Here is a 27,403-nt window from a genome sequence, read left to right as displayed (position 1 = left end):
GAGATTACTTTAAAATAAAAATTAACTGGTTTAAAAAGCCTTGGAGTTTGTTTTAATTTAAATTTTTGGCCAGTAGTAATTTATTTTGGTGTAAGAAGTGAGACAAGGATCTAATGTTGTTTTTGTTTTCCACATGGCTTGCTGTTTGTTATAATACTGTTTATTGAATAATCTTATTTTCTCCGTTGATTTGAATCGTCTCAGAGACTGAAATCTAGGTCTTGTAAATAAAAGTCTTGGCATCACTTATAGCTGTTCAGCCTTTCCCTGCCTATTTTACACTCTTTCTGACCTAAAAATCTTGCATTGACTGCGGATTCAGATTAACCACTTACTAGAGTTATACTGAAAATAGGTATTTATCCAATAGATTAATCATCCCAGTAGTCTAGTTGCTTTGACAGGTGAGTGAAAGGCAGTCTTTATAGTGAAACAGTGAGCTCTTCTTTCTTTTCCGTTTGCCTTATGCACTGGTGATAACTTGGGAATGTGTCTACTTTTTGGAGATTCTTTCAGGAATTTTGTTCTAAAATTAACTTCAGGCCTTTGAAAGTGGTTTAATACAGGGCTTTGCCTTATATACTGCGTTTGTGACACAGAGTCTTCTAACAGAAAAAAAGATACAAACTAGACTTGATCTTTCCTTAGTTTTGTTTTGATACAGTGTCTCACTTTGTCACCCAGGCTAGAATACAGTGTCCTGCAAGGCTCACTGCAGCATCCACCTCCTTTGGCTCAGATCCTCCTGTCTCAGCGCCCTGAGTAGCTGAGACTACAGGCACGCACCACCATGCCTGGCTAATTTTTCTATTTTTTTCTTTTTTTGTAGAGATGGGGTTTTGCCATGTTTCCCAGGCTAGTCTCTAACTCTTGGGCTTGAGCAGTTTGCCTGGCATGGCCTCCCAAAGTGCTGGGATTATAGGCATGAGCCACTGTGCCCAGTTAAATCTGTCTAGAGACCAATAATTTGCCTCTAGAAAAGAGTCTTACTGGGTTTAGGGGAAATTTGACTACAGTAGTTTTAGGTGGTGGATAAGTTGGGACATAATGAGTATAAATATATTTCCTATATAATATTTAATTGCTGATAATTCTCATAAATTGTCCATTTCTAAATAATAACTTATAAAATTGATCATTCACAAGTTACTTTGGACTTCGAACAGTGATTGACAGTGCTTTGTGTTTGTTCATGAATCTAGGGATGGTGTCTGTTTTGGACTTGATGCAGGGTGGTTTCCCATCACGAGCTTCATTTCATGAACTCTACAACATGTACAAAAAGTATATGCCAGATAAACTTGCAAGATTGGATCCAAGACTATTTTGTAAGGTATAAATGCCACCCAAATTGAAATTTCTTAGCTATAAACTTGTCTTTTCTATTAATAATTGACTAACTTTTTAACTTTTATTTTTCAGGCTTTGTTTAAAGCTTTGGGCTTAAATGAGAATGACTACAAGTTTGGGTTAACCAAAGTATTTTTTAGACCTGGCAAGGTAAATACACATTTACTTTAAGGTGTAACATCATGAAAACAAATAGTTGGGGTTAGTGAATATCTTAAAGTATTTAATAATTTATATTATTCTTGAATCATATGGTCACTAACAACATGAATTGCCATTTCCCATACCATTTCCCAGAAAAGAAAAAAAAGTTGAAGATAATATGTAATGTTCATAATTTGTTTAGCTTTAATCATACATATTTATTCTAAACTCCACATTTATTTTTAGAGCACAGATGTCCAGTCTTTTGGCTTCCCTGAGCCACATTGGAAGAACAATTGTCCTGGGCCTCACATAAAATACACTAACACTGATGATAGCCGATGAGCTAAAAAAACAGAACAATTGCAATAAAAATCTCATAATGTTTTAAGAAAGTTTATGAGTTTGTGTTGGGCCTCATTCAAAGCTGTTCTGGGCCACATGTGGCCCATGGACTGCAGCTTGGACAGTGTTGTTTTAGAGCTTTAATAATTATTTGAGAACTAATAGTCTCATAGAGAAAGCACTTTTTCTTGTTTAAACTACAGAAAAATTAGAAATATTTATTGAAAGCTTAAGACAAAGATTTAAATATCTTTAGTCTCGTTATGTTACCTTTAATTTAAATTTTGACTATAAGAAGCCATTATATTGGTTGATGGGTTTTTGACATTCTTAATATTGCAGTGGGATATTTGGTAAAGGATTGAAATCATTATGGAATTTTGTGGTATATAGTGGAAATAATGTATTTTATTAGTTCAGAAGCTATTAGCTGTTTTATTTGTGTTGTCTGTCACTTAGTAGCAATTTCTCATCTCTGTTCAAAATGGAAATGGGGGTTGGGCGCTGTGGCTCATGTCTATACTCCCAGCACTTTGGGAGGCTAAAGCAGTGGGATTGCTTGGTTCCAGGAGTTTGAGACCAGCTTGGACAACATGGCAAAACCTCATCTCTACAAAAAAAATACAAAAATTAGCTGGGTGTGGTGTTACGTGCCTGTTATCCCAGCTACTTGGGAGGCTGAGGTGGGAGGATTGCTTGAGCCTGGGAAGTTGAGGCTGCAGGAACCAAGATTGTGCCACTGCAAAACAGGTTGGGGGTGGGTAATGGGAGTTAGGAGAGACAGAATAATTTTGGTGGTACCTGGTAGTATATAGCTAATATGCACTTATCAAAAGCTCCATAAGGATATGTGAGAATGTGGGTGAGCCAATTCAGAGATACAGTAGTCCTTTTTCATTCTTTTCTCAATAAAGTCTTCTTGCCAGCCATCTGTAATTTAAAAGTCATTTCCCCCTCACTTTTGTTATTGAATATGCTGCCTAGCATTAAGTAACCTCCCTTACCTCCAAAAAAGCTCCTGAAGAAAGAAAGGAAGCAAAATGTGGCCAAGTATGTTTGGGTTTGTTGTATTCTCCGCCAAGGCTTATGTAATTAACATGTGACCATTTTCTGACAGTTAGATTTTGGATTTGAATTCTATTTTATGTCTTTTGTGTGTTTAAATGCATTTATATTTTAATACTGATATTAAATTATTTCACTTCCTAGTTTGCAGAATTTGATCAGATCATGAAGTCTGACCCTGACCACTTAGCAGAGTTGGTTAAAAGAGTCAATCACTGGCTCACATGCAGTCGCTGGAAGAAAGTTCAGTGGTGCTCACTCTCAGTCATCAAATGTAGGTGTTTTCCTTCACACCTATAGGGTCTTTCATTGTTCAGAGATGGTTTGTGGAGTGTTGTAAAGCTGTCTCAGAGGTGATGCTGGGCAACAGAGACTGAGACTTGTTCACACTGGGTCCCAGGTTCCTATTTGTATATGTTCTTTCTTTTTTTGTTTTTTGAGTGTATGATACTTATTTTCTTTATTCAAATGTGTTATAAGAGTGTCAGTTTCATAGTGTCCTAACAAAATGGAATTCACTGTCTTGATTCTTTTCTCTCGTCCCCACAACCCTCACCATCCCCTGATCTCTCAGACTTAAACCAGAACTTTTCTTTCTGCCTGCATGGCATCTACAATACACATACTCCCAAAATTCCAAATGTAATTGACTTTCCTTTCTTATCCCTGAAATATTGTCAGTCACCAGATCCTGTTGATTCCTCCTCCAAATACTGTACATTCCTTTCTTTTTCTTGCCAGTGCCTTAGTGAGGTCCTTTTCCGCCTTTTGCATAATTTCATTAGCTTCCAGACTGGTTTTCCTGGTTTCTTAGAGATACCTCTCTAAACTAGAAGCTTTTTATGACTTTCCTTTCAAAAAAGGTGAAGTCTGAATTATTTGAATGTCTTTCAAAATCATGTGAAATGGTGTGTCAGTTTTTTGTTTCAGTCTCTTCCCCTACCATCCCCTCTTAATTCCTGTTCTTTGAAAGGAAGTCTATCATAATCCTGAAAGACACAGTCTTGAACACCATAATCCTAAGTGTTGAAATCTCAAAAGATGAAAGTCCCAAAACTAGGATTCTGTAAAAAATAATAAAAACATTCTTTAAAAGATATTTATTTACATTTTTAAACGGGGATTTGAGAAACATGTAAAAACATGGTAGAACTCTTCATAGGCCACTTTACACAATAAAATAGGAAATAACAACATATATATTTTTGAAAGTATAAACACATATACTAACAATAGTTGCATGGGTATAATAGGAGCAGACAAACCATGTTCATAAAGAAGCAGGGCAAAAGGTGAAATGCATAAACACATATTATTGTGGTTGGTAATTGTGCACCCAGCTTTGTTACTGCAGTCATCTGAAATACTGTGATGAACAAGCTGTCTTTTGATGAGATCAGTCAAAAATGATGGTGAGTCACTACTGCATTTGTAGTTGCCCAGAGAACTGAGATCTTGAGAAATTTTATCTCTTACAAGTGCAGATGTGTGATAAAAGACATCTGTTCACTGATTGAGGAAGTTTCAGTGTTTTTGTATACATACGCAGTGTTTACCCAGAAAGTAAATGTTGTGATAATGCATTTTCGTGGAGTTAAATTTGCAAAATATGAATACAGTAAATTAGAACTCTAAAAATTTCTACATAATTAAAAAATGCTAAAATTCAAGATAGTGAAAATAAAACCAAAGAAAAGAAAAAGAAAAAAAAAAACCCCAAAACTAAAAAGAAAGTTTGACATACAAAAAAGTGTATTATAGGAATAGATTATAGACAGCCAGCCATAAGAGCTGGCTGTCTCTCTCAGTCATTAACTATATTTTGAAATCTTGTACCATGAATAATAGGTGCTTTTTTTCTTTTAGGACATGGTTCTTCTTGGAGAATATGTTCATATTCATTTTCTTCATGAGATTGCTCTTTTTGAAATTCTTCTATGATCCCTGTGATTGTGATTTTGGGGATTTTAGATGTTAGGGATTTTAATTGAGGAATTTTGACCTTTTGGGATTTCAACATTTGAGATTATGGATTTTGGGATTAGGATTTCAAACCCCTTTGACATACTGGGCTAAGCTGCTTTTGTGTGTGGTTTGGCCAGGTCATAGCAGTTACATAGCTGGCCCAAAACAAAAGTGAGGGACAGAACATTTTGGGGTTGCCTAAGGATCTGTGGCAAACCTTTAATTGTTGGGAACTGTGTGGGAATCAGTAACTTGATTACATTTACAGTTGCCCCTCATACTCATCAGAGTACCTGAAATAGTGCTAGGCACATGAAAAGGATTCAGTAATTTTTTCCTTATTAGTAGGAAAGGAAAATTATTTTGGCCTAATGAAAAAGAATCATGCAAACAGATTATTTTTGAGATATTTTGTTAGACAATTGTGAACATAGATAAAAAGAGAACTATTAATATAAAAAGAAAAAAGCAGAATCTCTTTTTCCCATCATTTTCCAAATATAAATATATTACTGTAGTTTAATACGTTCAGCTTTACACATTGCATTATGATAGAAAACACATTATAATAAAATTATCTGTTACACCATTCATTTGTGGACTGTGTTCTACAGTGGTACTGAAGTCAGTCACCGGGCAGGGATCTTTGCGGAATGTTAATAGGAAGCTCTGAAAAAAAAGTTGAAGGCCAGATCATCCTAGGAAATTCTGAGTAACTGAAGTTAAGTAGATTTCTTTGCTGTAGGATTCTCAGAGGCTTCACTCTGTGTGTTCATTGTGAACCTCCAAACAGAAGTGTAGTGTACGGCTTTTCATACACTCATTTGACAGGTAAATCCTTTTTTCAGGACATACCTATTCAGTATGTTGCCTAAGACAGTTTAGGAGGTAGCCGTGTAGCATAATAAGGAAATAATGCATTTAAAATGTAAGCCTAACCAGATACATGATATTGTAACTACGCAGTGGGTTCTCCTTGCCCACTACCTAGACAGAGCTGATTTATCAAGATGGGAATTGCAGTAGAGAAAGAGTAATTCACGTAGAGCTGGCTGTGTGGGAGACTGGAGTTTTATGATTACTCAAATCAGTCTCTCTGAAAACTCGGAGATCTGAGTTTTTAAGGATAATTTGGTAGGTAGGGGCTTGGGTTGGAGATGAAATCATAGGGGGTCAAAGTTGAGTTTTTCTTGCTTTCTTCTGTTCCTGAGTGGGATCATAGAACTGGCTGGGCCAGATTACCTATCTGGGTGGCATCAGCTGGTGCATTGGAAGGTCTGCAAAATATCTCAAGCACTGATGTTAGGTTTTACAAATGTGATGTTATATATGGGAGCAATTTAGGGAGGTGGCTGTGTGGCTCCTAAACAGTAATTTCTAATCTTGGAGCCAATTTGTTAGTCCTGCAAAGGCTGACTGGTTCCCCAGGCAAGAAGTGGGTTTATTTTGGGAAAGGGCTATTAACGTGTTTGTTTCAAAGTTAAACTATATAAACTAAATTCCTTCCTAAGACTAGTTTGGCCCACACCCAGGAATGAACAAGGACAGCTTAGAGGTTAGAACCAAGATGGACTTGGTTAGGTCAGATTTCTTTTACATAATTTCCTTCATTGTAAATTTTACGCAGGTGGTTTCAATATCTTTTTATTTTAAGAAGAATAAGAAATTATAGAAATGTTAAAACTGGCTGGGCATGGTGGCTCACGCCTGTAATCCTAGCCCTTTGGGAGGCTGAGGTGGGAAAATCACTTGAGGTCACGAATTTGAGACCAACCTGGCCAACATGGCAAAACCCTGGCTCAAATAAAAATACAAAAATTAGCCTGGCATGGCGTGTGCCTGTAGTCCCACCTACTCAGGAGGCTGAGGCATGAGAATCGCTTGAACCCGGGGGGTGGAGGTTGCAGTGAGCCAAGATCATGCCATTGCACTCCAGCCTGGGTTGAGACTCTGTCAAAACGAAAACAAACAAAAAAATGTTAAAACTTTCTGTTTTTGATATCTGATATATAATACAAGATTTTATGTTTCTTGAGAATTACTTTATGAAAATGAGTTTTTAAAAATATATGTTAGATTTAAACTGAATAATTTTCTATCATTTTCTCTTACACATAGTGAAAAACAAAATAAAATATCGAGCTGAAGCCTGCATTAAAATGCAAAAAACTATTCGAATGTGGCTTTGCAAGAGGAGACACAAACCTCGGTGAGATGAATAGTCCCTAAAAAGAACTCTACAAAACCTAGTTACTGTAATACAAAATGATAATAAAGTCATAATAAAAAGCAGTTTGGATACTCAAGGAGTTTTCTCACGTTCTTCGTAAGATGATATATTAGTCTTCTATTTGTAATATTTATTTGAAATTAGTTAATTCATTTATTACCTTATTACTTGCCTCATTCTATAAAAGGATTTGAAGTGGCATACGAAAATGTGTAAAGATTATAAAACAAGAAATAAGTGTTGAGAGAAGCTCTTTTATTCCGATTATTTTAGTTATTTGAGTTTCTTGATAATGTCAAGGTGACATTTTTTAAAAAAAACTCACTAATGTATTTACCAAAATTTTCAAGATTATCTGTAGGAATTACATTGTCCCATTATAAATTAGTCTTTATTTCTTATTTGAATCTTTCATTTTTAATTTAGACTTAAAAATTGGAAGTCTGAATATCTATTGATCCATCACACCTTTTCAAAGAGACTTGTATAACTCCTTTAAGGTCCTCTGTGATTTGAATTCTCAAAGTTGTAGAAGGCTTTAATCCTGTTGACAGGCATCAGTGTCATTCACACTCATATTTGATTTTTTAAGCCTTCAACAAAAGATCTGAAAAAGAGAATACTAGATAATATTGAAAACGGAAGTGAAATACCCTGTTTAGCATTTTATAAATGAAAAATCTGCCAAAAGTACTAAATGATGAAATTAGGCTCTAATGAAGTATTATTTTTACAGCATTGATGGCCTGGTTAAGGTGGGCACACTGAAAAAACGACTTGATAAATTTAATGAGGTAGTCAGTGTGTTGAAAGATGGAAAACCGGAGATGAATAAACAGATCAAGGATCTGGAAATTTCTATTGATGCTTTGATGGCCAAAATTAAGGTACGTAATTTTAACCCAAATGACTTTGACTTTTTACATAATTTAATATATTTTGTTACTGGTATTGAAATTGTATAGTAAAGGTCCTTAGTTTTTCAAAATTACAAAATGTATTGAGACCCAATGATGGCAAGTAGATGCTCATCATATTACCTCTACGCTTAATGTTTGAAAAATTTCATAGCAAAAAGTTAAAGAAGATAATTTTTATGCCATTTGTTCTGTTGCTAAGAAAGATATTCCCCACAACTTTATACGTAGGTGATGGGATGATCTGTGCATCAAACCCACCATGGCACACGTTCACCTGTGTAACAAACCTGCACATCCTGCACATGCATCCCTGAAATTAAAATAAAAGTTGAAGGCCATGCGCAGTGGCTCATGCCTGTAATCCCAGCACTTTGGGATCACGAGGTCAGGAGATCAAGACCTTCCTGGCCAACATGGTGAAACCCTGTCTCTACTAAAAATACAAAAACTAGCTGGGCATGGTGGTGTGCACTTGTAATTCAAGCTATTGGGGAGGCTGAGGCAAGAGAATTGCTTGAACCCAGGAGGTAGAGATTGCAGTGAGCCAAGATCATGCTACTGCACTCCAGCCTGGCGACAGAGTGAGACTCCATCTAAAAAAAAAAAAAAAATTAAAGTTGAAGCAAAAAGAAAACACAAAACACATATATTAAAAAAAAAAAACACAGATGTTTCTTCCACAAAAGAGCAACTAAAATACCATACTTTATTGGTGAGCTCTTGCATAATCATGAGTGAGAGGATGAATGCAAATAATTTAATTTGTTTCATGCTTTTCTACTTTGAGAAACTAATTTTTCCATTATAAAAGTGACAGGGCACGGTGGCTCCCGCCTGTAATCCCAGAACTTCGGGAGGCCGAGGTGGGTGGATTACTTGAGGTCAGGAGGTTGAGAACAGCCTGGCCAACATGGTGAAATCCCGTCTCTACTAAAAATACAAAAGTTAGCCGGGTGTGGTCACACGCGCCTGTAGTTGCAGCTACTTGGGAGGCTGAGGCAGGAGAATTGCTTGAACCCAGGAGGCAGAAGTTGCAGTGAGCCAAGATTGTGCCACTGCACTCCAGCCTGGGAGACAGAGCGAGACTCTGTCTAAAAATAATTAAATAAATATTATAACAAATTTGGAGGCCAGATGTGATGGCTCATGCCTGTATTCCCAGCACTTTGGGAGGCCCAGGCAGATGGATCACCTGAGCTCAGGAGTTAGAGACCAACCTGGTCAACATGGCCAAAACTTGTCTCCACCAAAAATACAAAAAATTAGTTAGGCATGGTGGCATGAGCCTGTGGTCCCAAGGAGGCTGAGGTTACAGGATTGCTTGAGCCCAGGAGGTGGAGGTTGCAGTGAGCAGAGATTGCAGCACTGCACTCCAACCTAGGTGACAGACCCGTGGCTTAAAAAAAAAAAAAAAAATTGGAGAAACCACTAAAAACCTCTTAATACCTCCACATTAACAAATTCAGTTAATATACTGTTGTATATCACAGTATATTTTTACTTTTATTTTTACAGTATAATTTTACTTGTTTTTACTTTACCTTACACTCTTTTATGCATAAATGTTTACATAGTTCTTAATCATAATACACATTTCAATTTCTATCTCTACCATTATGTTATATACTTGTCCATGTTAATACATTATCTTCATAGATACGATAATGTAATTTACTTAATTTTGTGAAAATAGCAATTTCCTCTCCAATTTTGTGGGAAAAAAATGGGACCCCTTTTTTTGTTTTGATTTTTATTTATTTGATTACTAGTGGAATTGAAGACTTTTCTGTGTTTGTTAATTATATTTCATATTTCATTAATTACATTTTGTATCTTTTCCTCAATTATATTTTAGAGTTTTAATGCTTTTTCTCAGTTTCATAGGTCAGCGCAAGTATGTGGGATATAATAAATATCTTAATGTGAGCATTTTATATTTTCTGCAGATACTTTATGTAAACAATGGCAATCTTGGAGGTAGAAAGGAAAAAAAGATCTGGAGGAAAATGAAAATGCTATAAATAGACTCAGCTGATTTTATAAATCTGTCAAGGGCCATCCTTGTTTATGTGGTGTTGTAAATTAACCCACCCACATTTTCTGAAGGCGAAATCATCTAATAATTTTTGATATATTTAGTAATTTTCAAAGTATTCTCTAGGTACTATTTGAACATTATTATAAAGTAGTAGTAAACTCTTGCTAAATTAGCTGATCATTACTTAAGAAATATTGTTTTCTTTTTGAGACAAGAGTCTTGCTGTGTTGTGCAGGCTGGAGTGCAGTGGCGTGATCTCGGTTCACTGTAACCCCCGCCTCCCGGGTTCAAGCAATTCTCCTGCCTCAGCCTCCCGAGTAGCTGGGACTACAGGTGTGTACCACCATGCCTGGCTAATTTTTGTATTTTTTTTGTTAGAGACAGGATTTCACTATGTTGGCCAGGCTGGTCTCGAACTCCTGACCTCAGGTGATCTGCCCACCTCGGCCTCCCAAAGGGCTGGGATTACAGGCATGAGCCACCATACCCGGCCTAGAAATAATTTTTAACTGCAATATATTATCTTGTCCACAGTACACCTGTCTAATTGATGTCTAATACTTGTGTGCAGAGATAACATAAAACATTTTTTGAATAGTATTTAATGTACAAACAGTATAGCAAAGATAACGGACATATTGCTTACCATCTTACCTAGTTTTTGCTGTATTTGCATACTGGAGTAGTTTTTTATTTTAAATTGTAAAAAAAAAATAAAAACGTAAAATTTATCTTAACCATTTTTGACTTTATAGTTCAGTATTGTTAAGTATATTCACATTGTTGTGCAACAGAAGAAAGAAGCTTTTACGTACCTATTATTTTATTTTTTAAAGTCCACTATGATGACACGGGAACAAATACAGAAAGAATATGATGCACTGGTTAAAAGCTCAGAGCAACTCCTCAGTGCATTACAGAAAAAAAAACAGCAGGAAGAGGAAGCAGAAAGGCTGAGGCGTATTCAAGAAGAAATGGAAAAGGAAAGAAAAAGACGTGAAGAAGATGAAAAACGTCGAAGAAAGGAAGAGGAGGAAAGGCGGATGTGAGGCATTTATATTATTTTGAATAAGAGACTTAAATAGTGAATTATTGGTATTCACAGTGGTTAATGACAGTTCTTTTTTTTGTTTTGTTTTTGAGACAGGGTCTCGCTCTGTCACCCAGGCTGTGCAGTGGCGTGATCTCGGCTTACTGCACTTTGCCTCTCGGGTTCAATTGATTCTCCTGCCTCACCTCCTGAGTAGATGGGACTACAGGCACACACCACCACGCCTGGCTAATTTTTGTATTTGTATTAGAGACGGGGTTTCACTGTGTTGGCTAGGCTGGTCTCAAACTCCTGACCTCAGGGGATCCGCCCGCCTCGGCCTCCCAAAGTGCTGGGATTACAGGCGTGAGCAACCGTGCCAAGCTGACAATTCTTAAAATGGTGTTCTTATTTTAATGAACTAATTTTGTAATAAGTTTGAAAATTGAGAAAATAAGCTCATTTTATAATGATAACATAAAATAATTTTAACTATAATCTGAATTTTAGTTAGACTCTTATACCTGAGGATTTTCTTCTTTTTAAAGCTATGATTTGTTTATTGTTTTCTAAGCTAGGTAAATGACATTCCTACTTTTCTGCAGTTTTAAAACTGGTAACATTTTGAAAGATTGCCATGATAGGGTAGAGAGAATGGATGAGTTGTTGAGTTGGAGAGGGAGTAAAGGGAAGCATCTTTAATCAGGACCTTACAGCCAGGCTTTGTAATCACATTAATCTAGAGGTGTTAAAAGTTATAGAATACAATTACATTTGTTTTATTTAAGAATTATTGTCAATAGAGTTAAATTTTATTTTATTCAAAATAAGTTGATATATGTGGCCAGGAGGTTAATTTGCATTCCCAATCTGTTGCCTTTATTAGTAAATAATAGTTAAATTGTCTTCTGAAGGATTCCTTATTTTCTGTTAAATTTTTGAAGAGTTTTCTATTTTTTATTAGGAAACTTGAGATGGAAGCAAAGAGAAAACAAGAAGAAGAAGAGAGAAAGAAAAGGGAAGATGATGAAAAACGTATTCAAGTACGTACTTACTGGATTGAATTTCTATTAAAATGAAACCTACAGGCCGGGCGCTGTGGCTCATGCCTGTAATCCCAGCTCTTTGGGAGGCCGAGGCGGACGGATCACGAGGTCAGAAGATCGAGACCATCCTGGCTAACGTGGTGAAACCTCATCTCTACTAAAAAAACCAAATTAGCTGGGTGTGGTGACGGGCACTTGTAGTCCCAGCTAATTGGGAGGTTGAGGCAGGAGAATGATGTGAACCTGGGAGGCGGAGCTTGCAGTGAGCCGAGATGGCACCACTGCACTCCAGCCTGGGCAACAGAGTGAGACTCTGTCTCAAAAATAAATAAAATAAAATAAAATAAAATAAAATAAAATAAAATAAAATAAAATAAAATGGAACCTACAAAGGAAGTGTAAATGAGATCTTGATTCGCTAGATAAGCTGTTACTAGTTTATCCCAGAGACCAAAGGCCAGTTTTTGAAGTGGTTGTGGGAATGGACTTTGGAACTAGGGAAGTGGGTTCAAATCCAGGATCAGTCACTGACAGAAATTGTAACATTGTACAGATTATAGTGGGTAACTTGGGTCACAGTTTTCTCTTTGTAGAATGTGGATAGATAATAGTTGCGAGCATTTGATAGTTAATACATGTTAAAGCATTTTGAACACTGTGTACCTCAATAAATATTAATAATTGTTATTGTACCTAGCGGAGAGTCAAATGAAAATTCACTTAAAATGTTAAGTTTTAAAATATCATACAACTTTGTAGATACTGGTATTAATAAATTAGGATTGAGATTCTCTCTCCACCCCTAGTTTTTAAAAAGTCCCTTGTTAAGAATAAATTGCTCATGTATTTGAGTTTCTGTTTGTCATGGCTTTCATAATATATCCTAAGCATAACCCAAACTTTAAATTCCTGACATCTGCTCTGTAGGTGCTAGTGTTAATGGGATGCCTAAGATACTCATATGATGTTTGGGACACTAATATTTATAGTCATAGAATTGTGAAGCTGTGGTTCTTCTGCCTTCTCTTGGTCTTGGGAAAGAGGCAAAATGGGGATGTGTTTGAAGCATTAATTACAAGAAAGAAGAAAATAGAGACTGAAGAGATCTGTGCTTAAGCAATTCCTTAGTAAAGAACTTGTATGGGGGCAGTTATGCCTTCCCTTTTATTTTAAGTAATAAGGGGAGCAATCAAGTAAACAAGTGAAGAACTCTTGGTGAAATGGCTTTCTGCCCTTGTCAGGCTGAAGTGGAGGCACAGCTGGCCCGACAGAAGGAGGAGGAATCCCAGCAGCAAGCGGTTCTGGAGCAGGAGCGCAGGGACCGGGAGCTGGCTCTGAGGATTGCCCAGAGTGAAGCCGAGCTCATCAGTGATGAGGCCCAGGCCGACCTGGCACTGCGGAGGTACTGGGGCCCCTGGGTGGGGTATAGCGCTCTCTCCTTTGCTTTTTCTACCTCTGCCTCTCATTTCCATGCAAAAGGGAATAGGAGAAAATCATATTCTGAAGGCCCTGGTATATTTGAGCTAAAATAATGTTAAAATTATTTGTATCAGCTTTCATACTCAAGTGAATGAAATAATTGGTTTTTCATCAAATTAATAAACTATTGAAAAATAAGACTAAAATTTCACTAATGAGTACTCTGTTAAGAAAACATATTAACTTTTACCCTGAAATTGTTTAAGAATTCAGGGTAAAAGAATTAAAATTACGAATTAAAATTACGTAGGCACCTAATTTCTAAATACCTGTCATCAAACACTGGCATCGAAATAAGTGACTGTGTTATATAATGCAGTTTAATGTATTTGTAGTTGAGATTTTTCTAATGCAAAAAAATTTAATATGTTAAACATCCTGTTAGTTGAAATGAGAAATGTACTCTGCAGTGCCTCAGAATAAATGAGTTTCCCTTTCCAAGAAGGGAGCGTTAAATTCATTGAAATATTTTGGCTTCTAGGGTTTCTGAATTATCTCTAAGCACTCCACTATAGTGGAGTGTGTAGGAATTTGGAAGCTCTTATTAAAATTTGCAGAAAGCTTTAATAGAATCATTTTTTTAAAAAAATCAGTATGTAGAAGCATCATTTTGATTATATTAAAACTAATTTGTGAGGTTCCTTTGTATGTAGGTATATATATGTTGTGTATATATTGAGAGGCACATAGACACATGTAACCATGCTTTTCAGAACTTAAAAGCAGTTTATGACGAAATGTAGAGTACAACCACTAGATGGCGATGTTTCCTTGTGAAAGGATCAAATTGCAATGTAATGGAGTATTTAGCAAAAAAACAAAAGACAGGGAAGGAAAGGGGCGTATAGAGTTGCCTTCACGTTTTTTCTGTTAGGTTGATGTGAAAGTAATTGCGGTTTTTGGCATGGGTAAAGCTGCAATAACTTTTGCATCAACCAAATAGTATGTGATTGTATTGGGGAGCTCTGGGACTGCTTGTATATTAACATACATTATACTGTGAATAAACTGAATATGGCTGTATGAACAAAAGATGTTATAATTATTAAGCTCTTGGGTTTGAGTCTAATATTTGGGCTTTTTAAGATTTCACTATAATTAAAATATTTTAGCCCAGATAGGGCTTTTATAAATGCAGACTCAGCTCAGCTGCTGTTGTATTCCTTCCACCTGTGTTATGTCAGCATGATTGGGAGCCTTTATGTGTAACTGACTAGCCGCCTAGGGCAGGCTCTTAAATGAACCAAAATTTTACAGCTGCTATCCCTGATGTCTGTGAGGAAGTAATGCAGTTGACAGAGTTGGTTTTATTATGGCAGAAGTCAATTTCTCAGGGACTTGTTAATGTAGTCATTATTGGTACTTACTGTCAAGCTTTATGTTTATGCACTTGAAATATCAAGCTATATCCAGTGCCATTCCATATACTGTATACAAGATACTGGCTCATTATGTGGACCCTTCCCATCTTCAGACAGGTACACTTCTTCCAGGTTGAGTAGTCTCTGAGAAAGAGTGGACCATTCAAATTTGTTTGACATAAACAAATTACCTGTAATTTAAATTAAGCAGAATTAGCTAGATAATGGGACCATATTAAGTAAAGAGGAGGTATTCAAATCATTATGACTTGAAAGGCAGAAGAGCTAGTTTTAGTTCTGTGGTTCAGACCTAGGGATGGTATGAGGAATGCCCTCCAAATCCTTTCTGTCAGCTCTCCGGGAAGCTTTCCCTGACCCTCAGGTCCTCATGAGCTCCTTCCCTTCTGGACGTCGTGGTGATTTTATACTCTGAACTACAAGCATTAGCACTTGATTATGAATGATATTCTGTACAGATATCGCATGTTTGATAGTTTAATCTTACTCCATGGGCTGTAGCTAAATGTTTTTGAATATTTATTTTACCTTTGTTAGCACTGAGTTTTTTCTATAACAAATTTATGAGTAAGAACCAAGTAAACTGTTCTTAATCTATAGCATGATGTTGTTGGGTTCTATGCTGTGTTAAAAAAAATATATATTATAGATTGATTCTGCTTCAATAAGCAATTTTAAGTTACTTTTCCAGCTTGGATTCCTATCCAGTAACTTCTAAGTAAGAATTGTTTTCGATGTATGTCATATGTTCTAAAATATAATTTCAATCAGTTATACATATGATCCTTGAGGCAAAGAGATGGTTTCACATTACCTAAAATTGTAAAATAATATCCAGATTCTATTAAAAACAAACCTCACAATGTATGAATTTTCTAATCTAGATGTAATGTATTGGCTCTTTAATTTTCACTGCATGCCTTATTTTCCAATCATTTTTAATGAATTCTTAAAAAATATTAAAATTCTGAGTGATCTCATGTGTTGATTAGAAACAATTGAGTTTTTAAAATCAATGAGTAAAGTAATTGAAACACAAATTTGCACAATCCAGATTTTCACAGTTCACAATTGGTTACGATATTAACTAAAATATATTCTTTTCACAGAAATGATGGAACAAGACCCAAAATGACACCGTATGTCACTTACCTTTACCTTTTTAAAAATAGGTTGTAGATACTTTTTGGGAGTAGTTTTCACATTGGAGTAAATTTTAAATTATTTTCTTCTGTTGAAAGACAATGAGATAACCTTTTTCATCTTTTTCTTGTCTAGGAAAAATGTTGAATGCTCTTGTTTGGTGCTCAATCACAGTAGCTCATGATTTGGTTTCCTTCTTTGTATCGTCTGCTTAAACCATAATGTAACACCCATTTTGTTTTGTGTTTTCTTTTTTTTTTTGAGACAGAGTTTCGCCCTTGTTGCCCAGGCTAGAGTTCAGTGGTGTGATCTTGGCTCACTGCAACCTCTGCCTCTCAGGTTCAAGCGATTCTCCTGCCTCGGCCTCCCAAGTAGCTGGGACTACAGGCACACACCACCACGCCTGGCTAATTTTGTATTTTTAGTAGAGACGGGGTTTCACCATGTTGGCCAGGATGGTCTCAATCTCTTGACCTCGTGATCCAAAGTACTGGGATTACAAGCATGAGTCACCGCACCTGGCCTGTTTTATGTATTTTTTTAAACTGCCCCTTCTTCTTTATAGAAGCAGGTGTGGAGGCATAAATAATAATAAAATATTTGATTTTCAGTATATATGATAGTTCATTCTGCTACATCTAAAATAATTCATAATCTGAAATTACATATGTAATGCTAACTTCAGTGCTAATGTATCTTTTTCTTATGAAAATCTACCCACAAAGAATCCAGGTAACATTTGGAGTATAAATTTTGTTATATAAACTATAAAACATATTTTGTATGTATGTTATGTATACTACATATAAGGATTTTGGAACATATATAAAATCTCTAATAGCTTTGAGGACTCCAGCTTAACATTTATGTTGATGGTTCTCAACTCTATCAGACTCCAGCCCCAATAACAATTTTTTTAATAAACTATGCAACCTATGTAAATAACTGTCCAAACAATATACATAAAGTAGAAATACAAGGATAGTCATTTATAATAAAACATACTTATTTAATATGAAAGTGCTTGTGCATTACTGCAGTAGAAGACATGATAAGTGATCAGATGTTTTTGTTTATGTATAGAATCATCATGAATGCTGTAGCTACAAATACAAATTGATATAGAAATGTTGTGTTGGGCATTCACATGCCATGAAATTGTGAACAGTCCTTTGTGAAGTTCTGAACAGAGCCAAGTACAATATTCTCTCAATTACACAGTATTTGTGTAAGCCCTAGAAAAATTCTGTGAATATTAAAGGCATGCAGAAAATACGTTGTTTACATGTAAAACTTTGTTTACATGTAAAATAGGTGTTTGTACGTGTTTTTCACCTCTGTATGTCTGACGGACATGTTAAAGTTAAATGGGGCATGGAGCAGTTCTTCCTTGGGTAGGACATTTGGCATTCCTTTCCCCTTACATAAGCAGATGACAGGAGTATACTCACACATCGTTGTTACCACAATACTGCCCCAAATTTTGAAAATACCTCTGAGTGGGTACTCTTGCCCTCCATTGCCGTAACTGCTTTATAGTTAACCATTTGAGCTTGAATTAAATAAGTCCTGCAGTCAATGTCTAAGGTGAAATTGTATTTGCATATAGTGTGGTAAAATCAGAAGGAAGAAAGCGCCTGGGTGCAGGAACCATTTCTGTCTGGTGAATTTGTTGTAGTGTATTGGTCTAGGTCAGGTGTATCTTGATGTAGGGTCAAGGAGGATAATGCATCAGTAGAGACTGCCATCCATTGTACTGTCAAAGCACACAGAAAAACATCTGTATGATCAACAGACCCAGTGGTAAAGAGATTTGAAAGTCCATGGACTCCCTTAAAACCTAACCATGGGAAAAGAAATGGAGGAAGCTTTAGGAGGAAAAGATGGTAAAAACAGATGCTCTTGAATCCTGAGGCAAAAACCTTGAGGTGGAGTGATAATACAATTAAACATACCTATCAAAATCATGCTGCATTTGAAAGTGAGAAGATTCTGAGAAACTACTAGCTTAAAGAGAGGTTGATAAATGTATTGCTCAAAAGATAATTTTTATTAGATTGTATTTGTGTTATATTTTGTTTTTGCTGTCCTTCACTGTCAGCTTTGAAGGATATCTTGTTCTCTGACTGTGCTTTCTTAGACCTCCATCCGTACATAATTGTAGACAGTGTTCATTATGAGAAAAGAGGAATACAGGAGTCTTCTGCTCCTTTAGTCAGGGTCCCAGCTCTTGGCAGGCGTTCAGGAAATTGCGCCTCGAAGCAAATATACCCATCCTCTTTTCTTTCTTATGATTTTACTGATTTGGAAGGGTTTGAGGTTACTAGAGTTTGATGAGTAGAATGAATGAGAAAATAATTATGAAGGAAAAGAGCAAAGAGCAGGGAAATAAGTTAAAGAAGTGTTGATGAACACTATGAAACTTCATTCCCTTTTAAAGAATTAAACAAATTTTGAGAAAAGTTACACTCTTTTGGGCAACAAAAGCAAAGTAAGTTTTTTGCCTTTGGCAAATGTTTATCCTTGGAAGGTCAGAATGCCTCAGATCTTTCATTAGTCCCTATTTTGATATTCTTTTTCTTAAGAGCATGCTTCAATTTGGAATTTTAGAGCTCTGAATACATCAGATTCTTTTTTAAACTCTGATGCTGTCAAATACATCCGCTTGTGGTTTTCCACCATTGTGCCTTATCTAATTAATATTTACTAAACAATTCTGGTGCAAAAATCCTCATATGGAATCTATATCTTGCCAAGTTTCCTGTATGGATTTAGACCATGTTATTTGTATTCTGTATGTAAAAGAATACCATAAAAGCTTTCCTGAGATTTTATCTAAAAGTTGCTACTGCAAAAATGGAGAGGCATTCAGATAACTTTAACTGGATTTAAATAAAAATATTGCTGTGTGTTATGGCTGGATTTGTTGAAAACTATATCATAGGCATTAACAAAGTAAAACAGTTATAAACAGTTGTTAAATAATATTGAAAAAATATATTTTAATTATACTTTTAGATATTTTAATTAATTTATGTAGTATGCCTTTTATGTAACCATATTGTGTTATCATTTTTCTTGTAGGGAACAAATGGCCAAAGAAATGTCAGAATTTTTGAGTAGGTTAGTGCAGTGTAATTGGGGGAAATGAGTGTTCACCTCAAAATCATATTTTAAAATTACTTTTGATTATTTGGACCAGAACCTGTTACATGAGTAGCCTGCTTTTTCTATGTAAAGTGATATTTATTTCTGTACAAGAAATATCACTTCTCCCTCACCCCACCCAACAAAGAAAAAGTTAAAAAGCAGTATTCCTTCAAAGTCGTGGGGATACCATTGGCATTTTGAATGGGACAGTTCCCTTGGCAGTGGAACTCTACTGCTTATCTCTGGCTGCCACCAACTTAGTCTCAGTAGGGGATCTCTTCCCCTCATCATGACAAAATGAGTATTTCGCAGTTCTCCCTGGGGTGGTGCTGCCCGTAATTTGTGCCTCGTTGAAGAGGAGGCAGAGGAAGAGCATGGCTCTTGAGGGGCTCTGCACTATGGCACATGGTTTGAAAACCACTGGTGTAAATTGAGCCACCAACAGGATCTGGTCCGTTACTTTTATAAATGGATATGATTCACTAACATGTTAATTCTTAATTTTGAAGTTATAAAGATAATTAATAGTGTTAATATATTTTAAAAAATCAGTGTGCTACTGTTGTATTCTTTACATGATTGTCTTTATAGCAAGTCTGAATAATCAGCAAATTACCCCTTTACTATTTTAGTAACTCCAGAAATGGAGGTGGGGAAACATTTAAATGTGTTGCATTGATGTACTTCTTTGGATGCTATGTTTTTTAGTAGATGTACTTTTGTTTCAGTTAATAGGAATGAAAAGTTAGTGTTATTAAAACCATATTTTAAGCAATAATCATTTGAATTTAATGTAATTTTTAAAAGTATCAAAACACATTTTACATGTATTCTAATACCTTATATACATTGACAGTCTATAAAACTGTCTGTATGTCAGTTTACCTCTTCTTTCAAAAGAAAACAAGAACAAAACAATAATTTTCAGCTGTCCTCCTAGAAAAGAGTCCCAGAACAGCTTAAAAATAAAAGGATTTTTTTTTTTTGGTTTATTGATTGGTAGTTTAGGGATGTACAAAAGACAAAGAATATTTGAATAAATGTAAAAGCATAATTTATTGTTAAGGAAATGAGAGACCTTGCTGATACACAGCTGGCCATTTTTGAGCAAAGCAATTAAGACCAAAAAGCTACATGGAAAATTGCCACTTACACCGCTTATGAAAAGTATAGATTCTGCAACAAAGCTAAAACAGATTTTAATCATAAAAATACAGGAAGGACTCATGGCCACACATTATTCTTTAGCTAGTCTTATGTGTAACTAACAATCACTACGTCAAACAATTTTAAGTATGTAGGATGAAGAATGCTATTTTTTATTCTCTAGAAAGAAAGCATATGCAGGCCTTTTAAAGAAGCGAGGGCACCTTATTTATTTCATTGTTAAGCTTAATATTGAAAAAATAATTTCCTTTACTTCAGGAAGAAAGTAACATATTCTCAGACATCATTTTTCAATTAAGTATGTGTCTTCACTGCTTGCCAGGATGCCTGTTATCTTTCAAAATGTAAAAGACTGAGGAAATACATGTTTATTTTCAGGTATTATATTTTGATCAACCCTCTTTAAGAGGAAGTATCTTCCAGGTAGTAGATGATAATGGAGAATTTCCTTGTGTGATATATAAGAAGCAATACTTTTGTTCTTTAATACTTATTTTAATATTTTGTGCCACCTTATTTTCATGTCTTGAAATGTGATGTATTTAAACTCTTCCTTTGTTACATTGAGCTTAAAGTCTTGTAGCTTATTCTGCGTGTCTGCTATTTGCAAGTGTAATCTTTTGCTGAAAAATAAGTGTATTATTACAGAAAAGAAATTGTTCCCGTATTTTCTGATTAATGATCTCAAATTATATGCATAAAAGTCTTAAAGACCAGGTGTGGTGGCTCACACCTGTAATCCCAGCACTTTGGGAGACTGAGGTGGGCAGATCACTTGAGCTCAGGAGTTTGAGACCAGCCTGGGCAACATGGCGAGACCCCATCTCTACAAAAAATACAAAAATTAGCCCGGCTGGTTGGTGGGTGCCTGTAGTCCCAGCTATTTAGGCGACTGAGAGAGTAGAGCAGGCTACTCATGTAACAGGAGAATTGCTTGAGCCCGGTGGTGGAGGTTGCAGTGAGCCAAGATTGTACCACTGTACTCCAGCCTGGGTGACAGAGCCAGACTCTTTCTCAAAAAAACAAAACAAAAAAAACAAAACAAAACAAAAACTAAACAAACAACAAAAAAACAAAAAAGCAGGCCTTAAAGTACTGAGTAGCCCTGTTTTGAAAAAGTTGAATTTATTTCATTTAATTGAGTGCTTTGGATTTTATTTCTTTTCTCTTTCCTCATACAAATGTTCCTACTAAATGGGTCGTAATACAATACTTGTGCCCTTTGAAGTCTCTGTTATTTACCTCATGAGCTAAAATCTCTTGAATTTACTAGTTTTCTCATTATGAGGGTATGGATTTTGTCTGCTTATTGGACTTTTCTAAGTGTTCTTATAGCAGTGAAGCCTAGAAAGTAAGAGTTTCCAGATTCCATCCGTTCTTTTAGCTGACTTTAATGACTCTAATGTGGTGGGTTGCAGGTCTGGCTACTTAGCTATATACTGCGTAAACATCCAGAGGCCCAGGGATATTCTGAGCCACTGTGTGTGAATGGAGTTTGGCCGTCTGTAGCTTTCAGCAATCTCTCCGGGTGGTCGCACTGTGCAGCCTCATGGCTCATAAACAAAACTTCGATATGCTTTTAATGATCTTTCAAGTGTGTTGAGGATTTCTTTTTTGATTTTGAGGAATATATGTCAGTATATTTTTAAACTTTAAATTTAGTTCATATATACATTAGTAAAAACATTGAAACTGAAGTCTGGGGGAAGTTTGTGGAACTAGAATATTAGAATCAAAAGTTTGGACTTAAAATCTAATATGACTATCAAGTGGCATGCTGGAAAATTTTAATTTATTTGGCTGTCTTTTAGTATGCCATTTTTAATCTCATCTGTCAAAGAAACAAAAATTATATTTTTCTAGTAGCTGTTTCCGGTTTTCACACTTATGCATGCTTTCTTGCCTCTTTAGTCAATGTTTTCTTCATGTTTCTGGTTTAAACATGTAAAAATGTATAATAATTACAGAGGTCCTGCTGTACAAGCTACCAAAGCAGCTGCTGGTACCAAGAAATATGATCTTAGTAAATGGAAATATGCAGAACTACGTGATACCATCAATACCTCTTGTGGTAAGTGTTTGGAGAAGATCAATAATAGAAAATGTTCATAGCGATAGGTGATAAACACATAGATTGGGGTGAGGGGGGTGTGTGTGTGTGTGTAGGTATATATGTATATATAAATATATGTGTATAAATATATATGTATATATAATACCTATATTATCTGAATCTTTCGTCCATGAATGCAAAGTAACAAATAACAATCCAGTGTTTCTTTTTAAGGCTATTTTTCTTCCCACAGAACAATTAGAGTAAAATACTATATCCAGAGGATCCCACATAGTCGTGTTATTTAAATCACAGTGTTTGAATTCAGAAAACTATGAGTAGGAACGATGAATTCAGAAAACTATGACTAGAAACAAAAGTATCATAATTGTACATAATTTCTCACTATATTCTTTCCCTCCATTTAGTATATCTACATAATTAGAAAAGTCTTGCTTATAAATCTAGTTTGTATTTTATCACAGTGACTTTTTACTCTATTGTCAAGACTTGTGGGCTTCGACAAGTTGTTTAACGTTTCTGATTCAATTCCTTCATATATACCTGTTTAGTTCAGAGTTCTGTGGAGCAAATGATATAAGATATAATGACATAAGGAAATGATCTGTAAATTTGAACAATATTATAAAATGCTTATCTTTATGAATAACTAGCTTACTTTTGATTTTGTATCAGTAATTTAAAAATTAAAAAATCTTATGCCACAGAATAATTATTATGTTAGATGAATAAATTAACATGTCATTTTTTTTTTTTCTCTGTGTAATCAATAGATATTGAGCTCCTGGCAGCTTGCAGAGAAGAATTTCATAGGAGACTAAAGGTGTACCATGCTTGGAAATCTAAGAACAAGAAGAGAAATACTGAAACAGAGCAACGTGCTCCAAAGTCTGTTACTGATTATGGTAAAAACAAATCTGTACTTTTGAATGTTTTAAAATATATACATATAAATGCATGTATCTGTACTTAAGACATTTGGGTAAAATGTCCCATATAAATTTTCTCCTGCTGTAGAACTGTGAGCCATTGAATCTAATACAGCCTTGATGGCCTTTTATAGCATTATTTTTATGAGTATGTCTTTAAACTCTTTCTTGTTAAGATATATTGAATTTACTATAATTCAGACAATAATTTTCTTGTCTGTATTGAAGAGGGTGTGCATGTATAATTTTCACACATACACACCCACACACACACATGCACACACTCACAAGATTAAATGTGAAAACGTCAGGATTGCCATGCATCTTTTACTTTACATGTGAAATGAATTTTACATATGAAAATGAGTTGCTAAATAGGATGATGGTTTTTATTTTTAAATTTCCTATAATTTTTATTTTTTAAATAAATAGAGATGAGGTCTTGCTATTTTGTCCAGGCTGGTCTCAAACTGCTGGGCTCAAGCAGTCCTCCTGCCTTGGCCTCCCAAAGTGCTGGGATTATAGGCATGAGCTACTGCTCCCACCCCTTTTTCTAATTTTTAAAATTGAATGTAGCTCAGTTTTTAGAAATAGTTCCCTGAAATACCCAATATTGTTATCTTTTTTATATGTCAGTATAAGTACTTTTCTGTTGCTCCCAGAATAGGGTTATAGCCTGGAAAAAGAAAGGAATTGATTCATGCATTGTCCATTTACACTCTTAATTCCTTTGTTTCAAAAAGAATTTTACTGCAAACATTATTTTACAATACTGTGAATATATGAAAGTGAGAAATACTACCTTGCTTCTGACTACAGTTTTGCCTAGATCAAGATTTGATTTTTTGATTGGGATCCTGAACATGGATTTTGTTACTTTGTTATGCAAAATGCCAAGGTGTATACTTGAAATTGGAAAGTAGAGTAGGAGAGATATAACCTAGTAAAAGCATGCATGAACTTGAACATTAACTGAGAATACGTGTGATATGTGAGTTGTAATTTCAATCTTTAAAGCAATAATTGGACTTACTATGTTTAAGTTGGCACAATTTATTAGCTTAATTCTGGTTAACATCAGGGTGACAACAGATTTAATATTTTGTGGTTTTTTTTCCCCCAAGGGGTGTATTCCCAACAGTCGATAGCATAGTTTAGCAATGCAGGACCCAAGTTGACTTAAAAAATGAGTTCTTGGTTATATTTTGCTTCCTCACTACCTTCCAAGTAAATAAAAGCAATGTTTAAATTAAGTCAATTTAATAGTGGAATTTTAGCGTTTCTAAGTTGTTGCAAAGAATAGATTGATTAATATTATTATTAATAAGGGTAATATTAGTGCCAGTGATTGCTCAAGAGATGGCAGTCAGAATATAGGACTATGCAAGGGCAGTGGGAGGTCACTTATAACCAAGAAGTGGCAGGTGGAAGCCACACTAAACACTGTGACACCACTCTCTTCTCCAGTTTCATGTTTTTCCTCTTCGAATTGAACACAACAAAATGATTACGTTAGCTGTTCACTGTCTGTGTACTGAGTTCTGACCACAGATTACCTTTGTTTTGCAAAAAATGACAATGGACTGTTCTTTTTAGCTGTAAATGTTATAATTACTACCTTTAGCTTGACAGACTTTCATTATATTGTATTTCAAAATTAATACATCTGAGTGATCACACTTCTTAAAACAAAGAGAGGTTCTTGTAATATTTGGCACACACATTTTAAATTAATATACACGTATTTATTGTATTTGTGACTCAAACTTTGATACCTTATTCATCTGGCTTTACCCAAAAAAGATGCAAATAATATGTGGCTCACCTTGCCGGTTCAACTACTGTTTCTGTTTGTATATATTATTTGGGAAAACAAAAGAGTAGATTAGGAAAATTTCCTAAGGGTTCTATCAAGGTTTATGAACAAATTTAGGAATTTATGTGAACACAACCCCACACATACATATTAAGCCTTCAGAGAACTTGATTATGAGTCGTTTTCAGGATATATTTTATCAAATGTAACTTCTGCTCTGAAAAGTACTTTTTTTGCTTTTCTCTTTCTCTTTATGTTCTTATGTAAAATTCATCCTGACACAGGAGCATAGCTAAAAGCAAAGGTAAAGAGCACCAAGAAGCTCAATTGAGAAAATTCTACACTTAGATGATTTCCTAATGTGGCAGCCACACACCCTTTAAAAGGAAATACTGTGTAGTCTAATATTTAGAAGGAACAGTTCATTAATTTGAGAAAAAATGATGACAACTTATGATTAACAAAAATGTAGCTTCATATTGTTGACTTAAAGAGTAATACGTTGACAGCTAATGGTGAACTCTTAAAATAATACATAAGGAGCCTCAGACCCTCTTCCTGGTACAGTCCTGGATGAGCATGCTCTCATCTCATTTACTGCAGAGGGAGATTTTTAGAAATAATTTTTTGGGCAGTAGCAAATCACCTAGTAAATATTTATAGTAATTGTTTAAAACAATGATTTTTGAAAGTAGTTGTATAGTTTCTACAATAAAAATGGCATGAGTTTAAGATTTAGACAGTTTAAAGAAAGCAAAACATACTGTTATCAACAAGTAGTAATGTTTTTACTCCTTTAATGTATATAATTTTCTGATGAATTCTCATTATTTTCTATGAAAGTTCTAGTAATGTATGAAAGGTACTATAATGTCTCTTAAGTCATTGTTTTTGTTTGGATATATGTTCCAAAAATCACAAATGAAGTGTGATTTTTAAATTTTGGTCCTCTTTATATGTGCTTCAATCAGAAATTTCCTAAACCTAATCAGTCAAAATGGCCTTTTAAAAAAATCAGAAAGCAGCACCTGCTTTTAGGTAATTCTGAGAATATTTGGCTTGTGGATAGGATATTTACTTTTCAGTCACCACCTCAATTGATGGGAAGACTTTTATAAATTAGAAAACTGCTCATTTAACAGTTTTGGCATTTTTATCTTTTCTTCAACATAAAATGTTTGTTCACAGATTTTGCACCATTTTTGAACAGTTCACGTAAGTCAATGGGTGGTAACTCATGAGCTAACTGGAAGATGGGTTAAAACACTTTACAAAGTACTAACTTCTATTAAACGTTGTTTTGCTACAATTTTAAGTGGAATTGTAGTGTGTTAAAGTTGTTATATCCATACTAAGATATATTTTAATTTGAGATGGTGCTTTATTTGGATCACTCCAATATGTATATGTATTACAAAAAATCTAATGAAATTAATGTTTTATCAAATTACTTGCATTAAGAAAATGACTAGCATTTTAAGCTGAGAGAGTATACAATTCTTATTGTAGCAAAACTCTTAACATAGCAGCTGACCTTTTAGAATAAAGACTAACTTTTAGGTGCTGGTTTTTGGTCACTGTATTTTCAAACACTGATGGTGTCTGCATTTCTGTCTAAAGGTATTTTAGTTTTATAGATAATGTGATAGTGTATACAGGTTTAATAATGATACCTCCTTAAATAGAAAGAGGAGATTATTGTTACGTTTATAGCTTCTTATGGTACACATTCTTTGATAATTTAAAAGCTTTTAGTCACCTTAGTGTACAGTAAATCTCTTATAGAATTAGTTGGGCAGTAATGATTTGGATATAATGTCACATTCATTTTCCAACTGGTTGGACCTTATGTTTTGAAGTGCTACTTATAATTTATAGGGCTGCATTTGAAGATTATACAATTGAATATGAGGGAAAGTTGTTTAGAATATTAGTTTCAAGCTTTTAATGTCTGTCTGTATCTTTGTGTTTTTCCAGATAAGTATTCATTTCTAGTCTTCCCCAACAAAATTTCAGTTCTCCCATTAGTAAGAGAAGCTATCAAAGACTTTCTATTTAGTTTCTTAATTTTATCCAGTATCTTAACTTACAGGAGACTTACTTCAAATTAAAAAGTAGGTTAATTAATGAATG

The 27,403-nt window shown here is 34.9% G+C and overlaps 1 protein-coding gene across 11 annotated transcripts in view; it reads left to right on the top strand.

Moving 5' to 3' along the window:
- Positions 1 to 27,403, top strand: part of MYO6 (myosin VI) — a 165,700-nt gene that overhangs the window by 131,037 nt on the left and 7,260 nt on the right. For 3 of the 11 annotated variants that reach the window (XM_045391161.3, XM_074037611.1, XM_065543805.2), the window contains 14 exons: positions 1,203 to 1,333; positions 1,423 to 1,500; positions 3,049 to 3,178; positions 6,988 to 7,078; positions 7,836 to 7,986; positions 10,894 to 11,102; positions 12,052 to 12,130; positions 13,375 to 13,535; positions 15,683 to 15,709; positions 16,101 to 16,130; positions 19,219 to 19,257; positions 22,419 to 22,522; positions 23,299 to 23,430; positions 26,459 to 26,485. In XM_045391161.3, the coding sequence (XP_045247096.1) occupies positions 1,203 to 1,333; positions 1,423 to 1,500; positions 3,049 to 3,178; positions 6,988 to 7,078; positions 7,836 to 7,986; positions 10,894 to 11,102; positions 12,052 to 12,130; positions 13,375 to 13,535; positions 15,683 to 15,709; positions 16,101 to 16,130; positions 19,219 to 19,257; positions 22,419 to 22,522; positions 23,299 to 23,430; positions 26,459 to 26,485 (1,389 nt within the window). The remainder of the gene's footprint in view (positions 1 to 1,202; positions 1,334 to 1,422; positions 1,501 to 3,048; positions 3,179 to 6,987; positions 7,079 to 7,835; positions 7,987 to 10,893; positions 11,103 to 12,051; positions 12,131 to 13,374; positions 13,536 to 15,682; positions 15,710 to 16,100; positions 16,131 to 19,218; positions 19,258 to 22,418; positions 22,523 to 23,298; positions 23,431 to 26,458; positions 26,486 to 27,403) is intronic. The other 8 variants (XM_065543807.2, XM_065543808.2, XM_065543806.2 and 5 more) reach the window with 8 other exon arrangements.

The sequence above is a fragment of the Macaca fascicularis genome, chromosome 4, assembly GCF_037993035.2.
Source record: "Macaca fascicularis isolate 582-1 chromosome 4, T2T-MFA8v1.1".
Lineage (NCBI taxonomy): Eukaryota > Metazoa > Chordata > Mammalia > Primates > Cercopithecidae > Macaca > Macaca fascicularis.
The sequence above is the reverse complement of the archived record's forward strand: the minus strand, read 5'-3'. Positions and strand labels throughout refer to the sequence as shown.